At 35.0% G+C, this 17,145-nt stretch overlaps 1 protein-coding gene across 1 annotated transcript; it reads left to right on the plus strand.

Annotated features, from left to right (window-relative positions):
- zc3h12b (zinc finger CCCH-type containing 12B) lies at nucleotides 1–16,349 on the plus strand. The gene is made up of 6 exons (XM_088926127.1): nucleotides 1–29; nucleotides 2,316–3,076; nucleotides 4,374–4,513; nucleotides 8,743–8,977; nucleotides 9,354–9,460; nucleotides 9,822–16,349. The coding sequence occupies exons 2-6, from the start codon at nucleotides 2,484–2,486 to the stop codon at nucleotides 11,225–11,227; spliced, it is 2,481 nt and encodes an 826-aa protein (XP_088782253.1). The 5' UTR covers nucleotides 1–29; nucleotides 2,316–2,483; the 3' UTR covers nucleotides 11,228–16,349.
- The last annotated feature ends 796 nt before the right edge of the window (nucleotides 16,350–17,145 follow it).

A 17,145-nucleotide genomic window follows, 5' to 3' on the forward strand; every position in this document is an offset into this window, starting at 1 on the left:
GGAGTTATTAACCTTAAGAAAGATCTAATGTGAGTACCCAGGTTTTGTTTATTTTTTTTAAAGAGGACCTGCTTATTCAGAATTGTACTTTCCTTTAGGTAGCTTTATGACGTGTATTTATGTGACATATATTTACAGCCATTGTGTAAATATCTGTCTAATCTGCTTTATGTATCTGTCTATATATGTGTTCACAAATGTAGTAAAACATACAGTAGATATAAAGTGTGACACAAGTGCTTTTATGTGTGATTTAAAATGTTGTATAACCTATAGTAAGTAAATATGTCTGGTTTAAATAAGTATTCACAGCAGTTTCTTTTAATTTTATTCAGTATTATCAGCAAGATGTTTTATTGATTACGCCAAACAGATTAATGTTTTCTGAAGTTTAGCCAGATAATAAAAAATAATCTCCAGTTTTATTTCTTGTGCAACAGAGTGTTAGTTTGTCTCACAATGCAGTTTACCATTACTTGAAATCAGATCAGGATTTATATGAATAAAAATATTCAACTAAAATATGTAATATAATATAATTTTTTATTTTGTAACAGTAGCACATTTGGTTAACCTGTACTATAGTCACACTCAGCTTTTTCAAGCCTCTAATTGTTCAAATTAGTATATTTCAATTCATAGTACAAGCCTGTACTGAATTTCTGTTATATACGTGTGGGTTTTGATCCACTGTTAATTTGCATTTAATGTTCTGCAAAGCTAATGTATGGTGAGGAAAGCTGCAAGATTTTGTGTTATCTACTATCTTTTGTTATTATGAAAATGTTTTAAGAACAATTACAATATTGCTATTACAACAGATTATTACCTGTAACAGATGTTTGATAAAATCTTTGTATTTGAAATCAGTGATATTGCTGAATTTGATCAAAGGGAACTGTTTTGAGGGCTTTATTTGGATTAACTACAATATTGCTCCATCATATACTGTAGATATGCTAAAATATTCTATCTAATTTTGAAGATTCGTATAATTTCAACTGTTTCATCAGCTTTATTAAAATAATAGAAATAGAAAACAAAACAGTTCACAGTGTATGTTTGAGTTTTTGTTATGAAAACATTTTTTACAAATAGAAATAGTGAAACTAATCATAATTATACTTATGGTAGTAACAGTTGACACTTGAAACTATAATCTAAATGGAAATTATGAGTACATATGACATAAAGAGATTCATGAGACCAGACACTGTTTTCACATGTTATTTTTCTTGAAATGATTTTAAAAAGGGAAGTAAGATCAAGGTAAATGGTCTAGTTCCTTTTTGGAAACTCTGTAGTGATGTAATTCTTCTGCTGAATGTTTCCCACTGTTGATAAGGAAGCTGTATTATTATTGTTCTTTTAAATTCAATTTACAATCTCTAAAAAAATCTCTAAAATGCCAAAATAAATGTGTTGTAGAAGTGAAATAAACCAATACAGGTCCTGATGGGCTGGTGTGTCTGCACTTTTTAAAGTCTCCTTAAAGCACCAACACCTGACAAGCTGGGAAGAGTTGTTACATTTCTTCAATTAAGCCAACAGTAAGCTGATTCATGTCATTAAGAACTGAGTTGGGATAAAAACCAGTGGACAGATTATCTCTCCAGGAGAAGGATTGAGGATCCCTGATATAAACAAAAGATATTCATCTTACAGTAGGAAACCCAGGGCTGTGAATGAGTGGACTGAACAGAACAAAACATGAGAAAACAGAGTCAAGAGATGAAGCAAGAGAAGCAGACCTGAGGTAGCTAAGTCCACAGAGAGTTCCAAAAATTTGTGTTAATCAGTGTGGGAGAAAGGAGCTAACAGAGAAGGCATGAATAGAAATAGAGGGAGTTGAGGCTGTGGCAAGGTCATTAAAAGGGTCTAGGAAGGGAGAGAAGGGTGTGAAGGAGCATACAGGAGGAGTGATGGGGAGGAGGAAATATAGTCTTAAGAGAATCTGAGGTCCAATTGTTTGCTAGCCATTTAGGACATAAAGGGTAGAGTTGGAAGGTGAATCAGTTAAACATAGGACATAAAGTTAAGTGACTGATTAGCCTGAGAAGTAATAATGTTAAACCAATAGAATGGCAGGAGTAGAAAAGCAAGACATTAGATTAGATTGATAAATAAATACTCCCTGCTTATGGGAGGTTTTTAATGTGATATTTTAATAGCTAACTAGTAATCTTAGCCCTAGTAAGCTAAAATCTTCATTGGACGTCAGTGAAATATAATGGTGATCTTAAATTATTTAACTGTAAAACAGGTAACAAAATCAAATTTAGAATGACTGCCTCTAATAATCTGTTTTCTTTCAGGATTATATAGTGTCTCTGATTTCACCGAAACACAGAAGGAAGGAGCGTTTAACTTTGGCACTGCGCAAACGGCTGCTGTCAGTGAAATCGATCATTGAATATGACTCACAGGCTGTTGTGGAGGTGAAAGAGAACACTGTTGAGATTTCAGGTGGGGGGCACAACGTAATGACGGCCTGGTCCATGGTGGAGAAGCTGAAAATGGAGAAAAGGTCCTCCAGAGAAGATGCCAATGTCCTCAGAGAGGCAACAGATGGCAGTGGGGAGTCTGAGGATGGCACTAGCTCAGAGAGTGAAGCGGAGCAGGTCTGCAGCAAAAAGAGGGAACCACTGATCTCCACCAAGCCCCACAGACAGCTCTGCCGCTCCCCTTGCCTGGACCGGCCCAGCTTTTCCCAGAGCAGCATCTTGCAAGAGGTTCGACCAGAAGACGGCAAGGTTGCCGGCTGCAAGTTCAGCTCTGAATACCAGTCCAAAATGGATTTTGCATTGAAGCTGGGATACTCACGTGAACAAATAGAAACTGTACTCAACAAGCTAGGAGCAAATGCTCTTATTAATGACATTTTGGCAGAACTTGTAAGACTAGGCAATAAAGGTGACTTGGATGCACAAGCTAGTGGATCCACAAGCACATTGGTACCTCGGGGCCCTTGTACTAAGGAAATCTCAAGTCCTGAAGTTTCATTAGAAGATGAAGTAATGGACAATTTAGATAACCTGAGACCTATAGTTATAGATGGCTCCAACGTGGCTATGAGGTAGGTATCAAATGCCTGTTTACCAGAAGATCTCAATCTCAAAAAGTTATAACAATTATATTTTGCATGAATGCTCTAAGTGTTCTAGGTAAAGTTTATCATCACTATAACTTAAGTTATAACCGCTTAAGTGCATAACCAAATTTGGTATTTTTAACTTTTGTGTGTTTGATTTGCAATCCCAGGTCACGAGTTATATATAATACTTTTGGACCACCCCTGTAAGCACAAAATGCCTATAGGTCAAATCACAGTCCTTTTAATTAGTTTCAGATTTACCTTGACATAAGGTATTTAGGTGACATAAGGTGTAGTTACTTTAAACTATCAAGAATTTAATGGAAGTTACTTGTTGCTTAAAATCTGTCTGTGCTTTACAGATTTTGTAAAAATTTCATCAGTTTTTTCCAGTAATGACACATTGTAATACATTAATTTGAAAAAAAAAGCATATGTTTTAACCATAGGTGTTAACAAATACTGTGTTAATTTTGACTTTGCATTCTTTTATCAATGTATTTTAATGAAACATTCCATTTACCTTATTCAAAGGGCTTATCCACTTTTGTTCTAAGCCTACAGTTGGAGTGAGAAATTAAATGTATTAATGGTCCTGACACAGGCACCTGCTGGAACATATTGTATGTTGCCAGTGTAACATATCAAGAAAAGCACCGCTTCTATGCAGAGCAGTGGAAACATACACTTTAACATGTTACAATTAATAGACTGTTATTTGTAATAGTTTTTCATTATGAAATTGAATTTATTTAATTAGGATATAGGTCTAGAGTAAATACAGCGTGCTTAAGTAGGGGTAGACTATACAGTATATTGAAATATAGTTTTACTTTCACATTTGTGTCATGTACATATACACACTACAATCTTAATTATCTTTGATTTATTATATATAACAATTACGATATCAGCTATAGTCATAAAACATAAGTGACAGGAATTTAATGATAATATTTGATTTCTTTATCACGTATTTTATATTTGGTTTGGAAAAAAAGGATACATTACTTTTCAGAGCAAAGGGTTTTGTAAATTTCCTCCTTTTGAAGCTGAGTTCATGAAAGAACTTTGTGTAAACATTTTTCAAACCACTGTTTGATAGTGAAGTGTTCTGTTTTGTGTATAGGTGTTGGTAATGTTAATATTATGATGGCTAATATTAAATATAGGAAGCCAAAATCAGTTTTTTAAAGAATTTTTAAAGAGTTTTTAAAGAATCTATGTTTTTACAAAAGGTAGTTGTTAGTTACTTTTGTCTTTTGTTTCTTTTTTGTAGTCATGGAAACAAAGAGGTTTTCTCCTGCCGTGGAATCCAGTTGGCCGTGGACTGGTTTCTTGAGAAAGGACACAAAGACATTACAGTATTTGTGCCTGCTTGGAGGAAAGAGCAGTCCAGGCCTGATGCCCCCATCACAGGTATGCCAGACTAGGAGAATCTCCTCAGAATTTGTATGAGTTAGGCTTATAAAATACATTCAAAAGACATAGTGATAGGAGTAACTTACAAAATAACATATTCAGGTATTAATTTAACATTGTTTAATGAAATTAGGAACATGCTTTTAAAAGACAAAATGCTTTTGAGATTTAAATTTTCCCTACATACATTTACATTAAGCAGCAGAAACTGAAATGGTACACATGGCTAATGACTTTTACCTTATTCAGTTTGTCACAGCACCTACAAGAGATTATGTATTGATGTTGTCTTTTCAATTGAGCTTTCAAGAGAGAGTGCGATCAAAATGTGGTATTATTTGAAGTATACTTTGAAACTGCACTGACAGAGTGCAAAACATGTTTACAATTGACCAATTTACTTAGTAATATTAATAGAAGTGTACAGTATCAGGAATGCAGAGTATGAAAGAATGAGAATTTGAGAAGAATGGAATAGCATGCATATGGAATAATTTAAAAGATTTTCTACTCAAAGCACAGAATAGAATTATCTCAAAAGTGAGTAAATTAAAGACTTGAAAGCAGCAGTCATATAGCTTTTATAAATCAATTAGAAACTATAAAGAGAAAATAAAAGTGTTCTATAAAATGAACAAAAAAGAACAAAATCCAGATAAAAAAGAATTAATATAATAGTAATGAATTGAAATCACAAATAAAAAGAATATTGAAAAATCAAGCAATATGGAAAGGAATATTGCAGTTCAGGCTAAAATAAATAGTGTTTTTTTTTTCAGTATTACAGCAGCAAAAGAACAAATTGAAGATCAAGTGATTTTGTACAATAAATGGAAAATTGCATATGTATTAAATTAATATTTCCTTCAGGTATTTACGAAGGAAGAAATCAAAAACATACCACAGGAAAGATGAAGGTCTAGATTAAATAATATTAGCCTATAGGTAAACATGTTGTATGAACTAGAAACATATCTGTGGGGTCTAATGGTATTCTATTCATTGTAATGAAGGATCCAAGATATTATTGGTAGATTGTATGCACAATCCCTTGCAAAAGTATTCAGACTCTTGCATAGTTCTCTTATGTTGCTTTAAAGCTTTCAGTCATGTCACTTTGGAATAGCTAATAGTTGTGGTTAATATTTGTTATATACACAACCTACTCCACACATTCAAAACAAAAAAGAAAGACGTAGATAATTAATATTATAATGTACAAGTCATGATTGTATGAGTATTCATTCTCTTTCCTGTGGCAAACCTAAATATAGGTGCACATAATTACCTAAACAAATCATACAATTACAGTAGTTGAGTAGTTTATGTCTGTGGGCAACAACAGTGGTTCACAAGATTTCAGTATACATATAACTATCTCTGTAAGATCCCTTAGTCAGTTCATGAATTTCAAGCAAAGATAAAGGATAAAGTTGTATAAAGGTACAAATCTGGAAAGGGGTAAATTTAAAGATTCTTAATAAAGTCCATCATTAAGAAGTGGAAGGCATCCAGACACAGTCACCATAGGTACCACCATGAAGCTAACAATGACTGTGAAAGAGTTACAGTTCAGTGGCAGAACTGGGACAAAATGTCTATGGGTCAACTATATCCTGGGGACTCCACAAGGGAGGCTTGTATGGAGCTGAAAAAAACTCAAACTCAAATCCTTCATGGAGTTTAGAACAAACCTACGAAATGATATGCCAGATATGTGGCAAAAGGGTTTGTGGTCAGACAAGACAAAACTGGAACATTTGGAATAAATATCATAGATCCGTAACGGTAAGGCATGATGGTGGCAGTATTATGTTATAATTTGCTACCCATGAGCTGGGACTGGAAAGCTTATCAAAACTGACAGTAGCTGGCAAATCTTAGAAGAAAACCTGTTTCTGACCTAGAACTGGGCGAAAACCTTACCTCGTATTAGGATAGTGATCCAAAGCATGAGGTCATTGCTACACTGGAATGGCTTAAGAATACAAAATTGAATATCCTTGTCCTTGAGTGCCCCAATCTATATCCTGACTTGAATCCAATTGAGAATTTGTGGAAAGACTTGAGCAATCCACAAGCAACTTGAGAGAACCTGAGCAAATCTGCCAAGAAGAATGGGCAAAAATTGCACCAAGCCAGTGTGCAACATTGGTAGACACTTACTCGAAAAGACATTGCATCAGTAATTGCTGCCAAAGGTTCTTCCACCAACTATTGAGTTAATGGGTCTAAATACTTCTGCAATCGCTGAAATTTACTGTAACTTATCCTGCCATTAGAAGTATTTAGTTTGAGCATTCAGGTTTTAAAGAAAATGTGTGCATCATTTTCTAACTTCACTTAAACAGTTTTGTATGGCTCTTTAACTTGTTAGAGTTCTTTGAACAAGGAACGATGGTAATGGTTACACAGAAGGCATATGATCCGTTTACATTTTCGGAAGGGTTTTGTTATATTTCCCCTTAAGTTCTCGCCAAGACTGAAAGCCTCATCTTTTCACCTGACATCTGTACGAAGTAATATCAAACATAGTAGACTGCTGAAGTGTGGTGGACATTGGCCAGAGTTTGTGTCCAAAAGAGCCAAGTGTGCCTTGTGTGGTACACAAAAAAGAAATCTTGACCACATTCAAAGTGCACGATTTTCGAGAATGAAAGAAAGAACTGCTTTTTTTAACTGTCACTACACAAAAATCAAATGTTTTTCTTCATTGTACTCTTGAATCATTGTGAGAGAATCATTAATCTATGTGTATAATACTGATAATTTTGTATGTAATGGAACACTATACAGTATACACTCATTGTATAAAACAATTTTTTGACAACCTAATAAAACCAATATATTTAACATAGGTACATAGGTGCAGGGACTTGTTGGGTTTTCTAACCTCCTCTGCCTATCAATATTGTGGTACACGAATGACATTTTTTGAGTTTTCTATAAATGTTAGCATTCCTATAATATATGAGCACTCCTTTTTTACATAAAAATCAGACTATAAAGGGTTAGAAGATTAATTTTCAAATACAGACAGAAGGCAGTCAAGGTAACACGTGTTGGTATTGAGAACTGGTCAATGGATAGAAATCAGAGTACATATAAGGGGTAGATGCTCAAAAATGGGTAATGTAATTAGTAGATTACCAGAGGGATCTGTACTAGAACCACTGCTTTTTCTAATTTAGTGTTCTGGATTCTAGAGAAGTAAGTGACATTTGTAGGTGATATCAAAAGGATTATTAAGTACTGCAGAAGTTGCAAAGGAAATTTTAAAAACATTTAGATAGAATTCAAACCTTGGCAAATGTCTGGCAGCTGAAGTATAATATAGTCAATTGCAGAGTATTACTTTCAGTTAAAGTATAGATCTAGACTGGGAAACACTGATCTTGATGAAAGTACTTATAAACATGACTTAGGTGTTAACACATATTTTAAACAATGCTAGGAGCAATAAAAAAATAATTCAAAATAGTAAAGATAACACTTCTGTAGACAAGGGCTATAGCACAATTACCCACGGATGCTGTTAAAGTCACTGCCCTGGCTTGTTTAAAGAAACAGCTGGATAAGATCCTCAGACCAGCTGGCTACTAGCAACCAAATGACCTAGATAGTCCAAATGGCCTCCTCTTCTTTGTAACCTTTCTTACAGTATATAAAAACAATCAGATAATTTAAAGCATTATGGTCTACAAATTGTAGATGAATTTCCAGTTTTGCTTCTGAAATATTTTTGAATGTATTCCAAAATCAGTAAGCTTTTTTCTACAAACAGGAAATGTTTAACAATGTTTTACAATGTTTAACAGTGCATAACATTTCTGTTTACAACACATTTTCTGTTAGTTTTGAACAACTGGAATGCAAAACATCTAATGATGTGATTACTACTAAACACTCTAAAGCTAATTCCTAATAATACTTGTTTTGCTGTGGTTTGAGATTATGATTGAGAGTTCTTGAGTTCATTTACATCAGATGCATTAATTACTGTGTCTAGTAATGAGGAGGAATCTACAGAATCAAAATTTAGACAGTGAAGAAGGAAAAAAATGTTCTGGTTCACTTGAAACTTGCTTTTCAGAAGTGTTCAATTCTACTTTGGGAGCAGTCAGGCGCTAGTCATTGTTATAAATCTTATTAATTTATTTATACCAGAATGACAAGGTCAGATATTTGTTTTTTACCTGTTTCTAATTCAGTGTCATATGTTACAGATCAGGAGATCCTGAGAAAGCTTGAAAAAGAGAAAATTCTTGTCTTCACTCCGTCTCGGAGAGTCCAAGGAAGAAGGGTAGTGTGCTACGATGATCGCTTTATAGTGAAGCTTGCATATGACTCTGACGGCATTATTGTATCAAATGACAACTACAGGGATCTACAGAATGAGAAACCTGAATGGAAGAAATTCATAGAGGAACGGCTGCTGATGTATTCATTTGTAAATGATAAGTGAGTAATTACAAACAAGTCTGACATAATTTATTTAAAATATACAACAGGAATTTCATGAACTATGAAATCAGAAAAGGTATTTTCATTGACGCCATTTTATAAATCCATATTAACAGTTAAATATTTTAAATAATTGTACATTGAAGTACATTAAAAAATATAAGCTAACGGTAATTGGACTAATCAAAGTACTGTACGTTATGCTGTATATAAAAACAAAGAAGTTCAAATAGGTAGCTGTGTCAGCCTGCATAGGCTGCAAAAGAACAGGTAAAAGTTTATTCCATGCTGAAAAGAAAAGAAAGGAGACACAATGTTTTGGCTGTGGAGTTTTCTTCATATAAAAACAAAGTATTCAATTTTTATTCTTTAGATTCATGCCCCCTGATGATCCCTTGGGGAGACATGGTCCAAGTTTGGAGAACTTCCTCAGAAAACGGCCTGTTATTCCAGAGCATAAAAAGCAACCTTGTCCTTATGGTGAGTTTACTGCGCTGCAACTTACACACATGTAGATTAATTAAGAATGTAAAAGATATTTATATACAAACATTAAAAAGAGATAAAAACTATCCATCCATTCGTTGTCTAACTGCTCTATCTGATTCAGGATCCTGCCTCAGATAAAAAATATATCATTGTCAAATACATATTATTTAACTTGTAATAATTATTACACTTAACGTTCTAGGATCTGGTATATTCTGGAATTTGCGTCTATAACTGTATATACAAATTTCTTTCAATCCTTTATTTACAGTACACCTTGCCTGACTGCTTTTGTAATTTGTCTTTAGTGCTCATCAGTATTTATTCACTGCTTTTCCTGTTTCTTTTACAGGAAAGAAATGTACCTATGGACACAAATGCAAATACTATCACCCTGAACGTGCAAACCAGCCACAGAGATCAGTAGCAGACGAACTGCGTGCTTTCGCTAAGCTTTCAGCTGTAAAAACAATGAGCGAAGGGGCCTTAGCCAAATGTGGCACAGGGCCTGCAGCAGCAAAAGGAGAGAGCAGCACTGAGGCAAAACGAATCACACCCAAACGTCAGTCTGACCCCAGCATCCGCTCTGTGGCCTGTGAGCCTGAAGAGCGACTGTCAGCTGCCCGCAAGTCTGAGGCAAACTCTGTGCCTTCTCTTGTGTCTGCTCTCAGTGTCCCAACCATGCAGCCTGTGAAAAGCCATGCGGCTGGTGCCTTGAACACCCGATCGGCCAGCAGTCCTGTGCCAGGCTCTTCCCAGTTCTCCCACAGTTCACTGGAGCACATGTCCAGCGTGCAGTACCCACCTATTTTGGTGACCAACAGCCATGGCACCTCTGTCAACTACACTGAACAGTATGGCAAATATGATTCTGTGGGTGATCACGGGTATTATTCTATGTTGAGCGACTTTTCAAACATGAGCTTGAACAGCATGCACAACACAGACAACTTCTATAGCATGGAGCATGAACATGGGATGTACCAGAGAAATCCCAGCCCTTGCCCTGACCCGTGCAATGAATCCTATTCCTCCTACACTGATTTGTACATGAGCTCCATAGACAGCGGTCCTGAAGAAAATGTGAAGGGTCACCTGTCGTCCTCTCAGAACAGACTGCAGGCTTTTGCCCATGGATTCCATGAGGCGTTAACAAGAGTGCAGAGTTACGGGCCTGATGAGCCGAAGCAGGCACCTCGTAAGCAATCTGTGTCCCACCTTGCGCCACATGTACAGCATCCAGTGGTAGGTGCCAGGTCAAGCTGCCCTGGGGATTACCCTATACCTCAAAATGTTCACCCTTCATCCACTTCACAGCCAGGTCGGGCACTGGGCATGACCAGAATGGACAGCATTTCGGACTCCAGACTCTATGAAAGTAATCCGATGAGACAAAGGAGGCCTCCACTTTGCAGGGAGCAGCATGCCAGCTGGGACCCACTTCCCTGTGGAACTGAATCCTATGGATACCACTCTTACCCCTTAAGCAACAATCTCATGCAGCCCTGTTGCGAGCGAGTCATGGTACGGAGCATGCCGGAAAAGATGGAGCAGATCTGGAGGTCGCCTTGGGAAAGCATGTCTCCAGAGCCTCAGGAACGTCACATCATCCCAGAGCACCAATACCAAACCTACCGCAACCTCTGCAACATTTTCCCAGCCTATATTGTTCACTCTGTAATGGAGAAGAATCCCCACATGACAGATCCACAGCAACTTGCAACGGTAATAGTTGCCAAGTTAAAGTCAGGGCGTTAAAAGTTTCATTTTGAAGGGAAAATAAGTATAATATTATATATTTTATGGACTGAAGCCAGTTAAAATATATTGTGATGCACAAGGTAGAACATATTGTGTATATATTTGTACCTGCTCTAGCACTGCTGTAAATATTTTGTGATTGGCACATGATTTTTGTGAGATCTGAAACAAAAGGAAAAGGTGGAAGCCTAAGGAAGTGCATACCTCAGTGCATGGAATTTCAGTTTTAATTGCCTTATATTTAAGTGACCTCAGTGCGATCGTTGCTGACCACTATTAATTTATATTTAAACATTGTTAAAGAGGTCTGTTTTTGCTTTTGAAAATATCTAGTATTATCAGTAGCTTAAAATAATCTTATTTAATTTATATTGTATTTTATAGAGAAGCTCATTTCCTTAAGACACTACCTTTTCATGGTAGGAATTTGCCAAACGTAAGAAGACTAAGCCAAACATAAAGGCAAGAAAACAGGTCGTATTTGCATTTCAGTTGACACTGTATCTTGCTTGTTTGTTATTTGGGTTTACCTTTATTTACAAAAAAATAAAACTAGCCATGGTTAATAATATCTCAAAGCTGCTGTGATAATGCCAAAAATATACTTAACTGTGTTAGATTAAGACACAGCACATTTTTTGTTAACAGTGTTGTTTGTAGGTTGAGTGCCGCGATAGTGTGCAAATCATTTTCTCATATATTACAGGCCATGTTACATGCAGTTACCTTAATAGTATTTTGTTTTCAAAATCTGTTTTAATATTTGAAAATCCATGTGAAGGTGTGCATTGCTTTCCTTGAGACTCTGTCTCATGTACCTACTAAGGTAGATGACAAAGAGCCTTAACAGAATGGCACTTTGAATGATTTTAAATCCTTACGAGATCACAGTTTGTAATTAATTTTCTGGGGGGGGGGGGATGGTGTTGCTTGGCAGTAAGATGCCTTCAAAGGCGTTCCTTTCCTTTTTTAACGCTGCCCTGTAAGCAGCCATCACCCTTCTTACATTAGCTTATTTAAATACTTTTGAATGTTAATAGCTCGGACACGTTCGAGCAAGGACTTGTTGACTTCAAGTTTTTTTTCATGAAAGTCGAGAAGGCCATGTATGGCCTTTGTTTCTTCATGAGAAGGTGTGACACTGCCTAAATGTTTCTTACTGTGAAACACTCAGAACGTGAGGCTGCAGTCAGGGTTGTTTCTGGCATTTTGCTAATGGCTTGCATGCTGCTATTTAATTTGTTTCCCTGACCAAGAAGATCTTTCAAGTGACTTTTTTCAAACTCCATTACACAAAAAAAAATAAAATCAGGTTGTTTGGTAAGTGTTTGAACTGAGGGTTTGTTTGAGCCCAGATTCTTGAAGGTGCTTCCGTGAGGTATAATGCCACACTGGTATATTTTAGAAAGACACTAATTTTTAAGTAGATATAGTTAATAATGTGAAAAATAATAAATATCTGAAACTATATTTCAAATGTTCATCAATTTATAAAATATATTTTGTGTATATATTGCTTTTATGAGCAACATCAGTATCTCTGTTTAGAAATTCAAGATTTGTGAACCTCTTTGTCATTTTGATGGCTTAGCATATGTGTAACTTGTTTTAAAGAAACTATGAAAGATTTTTCACTATTGCTTCGTCCCTTTTATTCCACGCTATTGCTATCGTTTTCAATGCAGCAAACAGCAATGCCTCAAATGTCCAGAAATGACCTTTGTTTGTTGATACAAATTGTATCTCTTTCTTGATTGTAAAAAAATATTTATGAAATGTACAGTATCATCTATATAGAATAGCTTTAATAAAAAATGCCACAATGTTTGTGACACTGTGTGTCACTGGGAGTAGCCCATGGGTATGTACTATTTCTTACTGGGCACTGTAGTTTATAGACAGAAAATCTTTTTAATCTGTTACATGAAAGTGCACAGATCTCTTGTGTACAGGTGTTAGCATTATGATGTTTTCTGTATATTAGAAAGGAAAAAAACAGCTGTATAGTAATCATGCTATTAAAACTGAAGTGTATTGATAGTATAACTGTGTCCTCATAATTTCAGTGTGGTAACCCTGGCAAGGTATATGATCAAAAAACAAAACCCTCCTTCCTTACAATATTGCTGATACACATTGAATCACACATTTTGTAGTGTTGTAATAGATACTTACATGCTTTCACTAAAATGCATTTTAATTTTTTAAGTCATGCAAAGTTTCAATTACATAAGTCACCTAAACTAAGTTTGGGTTACCACACTCAGTTTTGAGGAAAACATATATATATATACGCACACACTATATAAAGTTTTTTGTAGATTATAAATTTGCAATTTGCCATTCTTCTCGGGCACGTAGCTTTGCCTTAAGCATTACAAATTCAGCAACAGGCTTAAGGAGTGCCATGTAAACAATGCTCTATTTTTCTGCTGTATTCTGAAGGCCTGTCTGTCATTTTTGTAAATGACAGGACGATATCGTTGCAAAAAAACTTTTGAGTGTATGCAGCTGTTTTGAAGAATTTACTGAAATGGTATCTCTTTTAATTGTCAGTACTTTAACTTAAGCAGGGTTCTTTAAATATTATAGGGGCATGTCATAAACCTATCCTATTTTTTCACTTTACCTTGTAAATGGATTGAAAGAGATATCTGAAAATTGTACAGTATATACAACATTTTATATAATCTGCACTGTTTAATTTACTGATCAATCTACTTAATCAACTTGTCCTCTTAATAGATAGTTATTATTATGTAGAATTCTGTGTACTCTTGTTTCAAGATGTACGTCTAGTATAGCAATTCTCAGGTAATTAATGAGATTTGTGATGAAGTAAAAGCTACACCAACTGCATTCTTGATTCTTATGCTATTCTAATGTACATGCTCAGATTTATTAAACTGAGTGAACATCTTGCGTGTTGTAAAAGTTGTTTGATGTCTTCAAGTATTGTTGTTATTATGCAATGTCAAGGGTACTCAGAGTGAGTTGACTATTTTTAGTCCTTGTGTTGTAATGAGCTGCAGTAGTTTGTTTTATTCTTTGTTGAATGAAACATGTTGCTTTTAAATTGTTTAACAAAAAGTACACAAAAAACTTTCAAAACTCTTTGAGTCTGTTGACTCAAACAAAATGTAAGTCTCAATGACAAAGTGTGTCTGTTTCTTTAAATAAAGCCAAATGTGATGTTTGTACAGAAATTGTAATATGTGAGGAATAATATTATGTAAACTGTGCCAAAAACATGCGGACATAGACATGTTTTGAGGTGCAAAATCCCACTTTAGATAATTCTTGCTGAGTTTTCCATCACACATTATGATATAAGGGAAGTAAACCAAGAAACAAAAATGTGAAGGCTTTTTTAGAGTGTCAGTCTGATCGGTTTTTTGGAGACACTGCACTCTTAAAAACACTTTTTGCTGCTGTGTACACAGTTTATTACATGCAGAGATCTGCTCCATTTTCATTATTAGTGCCTGAGTAATGGAATTAGTCCTAACAGGAATTTTCTTCATCAGAACCAAATAAAAGGGTATACCGCCATGAAAGGCTCAAACTGAAACTTGATTTCACAGACCTCTCTTTTAATGAGGTGTCCGGATTGCAGCTTTTAAAGTTTGTAAAAATATAATTTACCAGCTGTTAGTAGATTTCCCCTATAGTATCTGCTATGGAAACAATTTCAATGCTATGACAGTGGACATAATAATCCAGTAGCTTTTAATGTTCACGCCTTTTTGATTAATCATTGATTGGAACCTTTAATTTTTGCAGTTACCAGTTCATAGTGACAGGAAGGCCTACAATACAGTTAATTATTTTTAGATGTATTGTATAGGAAGCAAATAGGATTCCTGATAATCAGATCAGTCATTACATTTGTTTGTTAAATTTCAGATTCATTTTAAAATAGAACAAGTATTCATTACTACAGTGTCACTGAGTTTGCAAGTGCAGCAGCATTCTAGGTTTATACTCAGTCCGGTCAAGTACAGCCCCCCATTTTCATTTAATAATTTAAATGTCTCTTTTGACTCGAAATTTTCAGCATCTATAGATGAGATTTTAGTAGCCTTATATATTATTCATCTGAAAATCCTAAAATGTATACCTCATTATATGCCTACATCAAAAGAGGATTTGAATTCGATTAAACAGCATTTAGAGCTTCACAAACCTTGCCTTTGGAATGCTGTTGTTTTCTGACATTTTCTTGCATTGGAGCGCTAAGTCACCTAAAAGAACCTGATACCAATTAGGAGCTGAAAAGAATCAAAAACATGTACCTGACCTTCTTCTCATTGTGTGAGGTTTCAAAAAATAGTAATAGAATTCCTTCAGAACAAAAATTATTAAAACAACGACAACCCAGATACCAAGTTCGGGCAGCCTTACATCGAGGTTTTACTATAAAGCAATGAAATGGGTCTATTTTGCATACCATAGAGTATATAACTTGTATTATAACAAGATATCCTTTTTTCCTGAAGTAATAATGAATGTTTTCACCTACCTTAAGGCAACGCTTTGCAAGCAGAGGTCTTCCTCTTTAAATAGCCCCATAAGTTATCGGGCATCACCAGTTTGTTAACCCCCACTGCACTGCCTTTTGTGTAATATTATCCCTGGTTATCTCCAGTTTCAAAGGAGATAACCGCTCCTAGGAGCAAGGACTGCTTATTGTTTGTAAGTTACTTTGTGTACCTATAGTGAAACTTAAGAAACCAATGGGTATTTTTCACATCAGAAGACAAGAAATCGTTGAATTTCCATAGGTTTCAAAATTGTTCACTTAGTGAAAGCTAAAGCTCTTTTAGCACTTTTGCATTTTGGATTCATTAATGAACATGCATGTTTTCTTTATTTTAGTGTCAATCTGAAATGCACTTTTGTTCAGTTGTTATGTTGTAAAGGGATAGCTTTTGGTGTTAAAAATGACAGAAAAAAATCTAAATTTATTAAGAGTGTAAAATTACTACATTACTTATAGCCCAGAATTGCTGTTATCGAATGTACAAGACATGGTATAAAGTGTAATGTGGTTTTGTTTATTTTTTCTTGCCGGAACGTCTTGTGTTTGGAATAATAAAGCAAAAATCCACAAGGTTAATTTTTGCATTCATATCTGAACGTCCACAAAAATAGTGCCTTTGATACACATTTAAAGATGTCTTCAAGTGTACCAAAAATTCAATATTTAAAAACACTCTGAAAAGATGTACAGTTAAAAGGACAAATAATTGACAGACAAAACTAGCAAAACATTTCCCAGAGATGTGATATCATGTGTATTAAGTAGCATGACACACATTTCATGCTATTTAAATTTCACACACGACACAACGGTACAACCTTCCACAATTTATATAACATATAAACAGAAATATGTTTGTAATGTAACTTGTGAGGCATTTTAAAGGGCTTATTAGTGAGAGATAAAGGCCCAAAGATCATGTTCAGTTGAGATGCACCTATTAACAAGATTACTAACAGTCTTCACATTATACATGGAATTTATAATCATTAAAAAAAACATGAAAATAACTTTTAGTACAACTACAGTATATAAACATCTTGTATGAATACATGTGTGACATTGTTTCCTTTGGTTCTACTCTCTGGTTTGGATTGGGCCCAGTACACACCAACCTATTTTCATGCATTCTTATGAGGAATTTTCATTTACACTGCATTCTTTAGGAACACATCTGCTTTGTAAATCAAGACCTACAGTAGCTGTTAATTGTAATCCACAGTTACATAGCAGGGTACCTATTTTTAATCAGTCTGCAGGAGGTCCTTTTATTAGTTCAGAAATCACCCAAGATGAGTCCTACTGTATATACAGTATATATACTATATGTATGCGTGTAGCCAATTCTGAATACACACACTGTGCATGTATA

The sequence above is a fragment of the Atractosteus spatula genome, chromosome 9, assembly GCF_055471065.1.
Source record: "Atractosteus spatula isolate fAtrSpa1 chromosome 9, fAtrSpa1.hap1, whole genome shotgun sequence".
Classification (NCBI taxonomy): Eukaryota; Metazoa; Chordata; class Actinopteri; order Semionotiformes; family Lepisosteidae; genus Atractosteus; species Atractosteus spatula.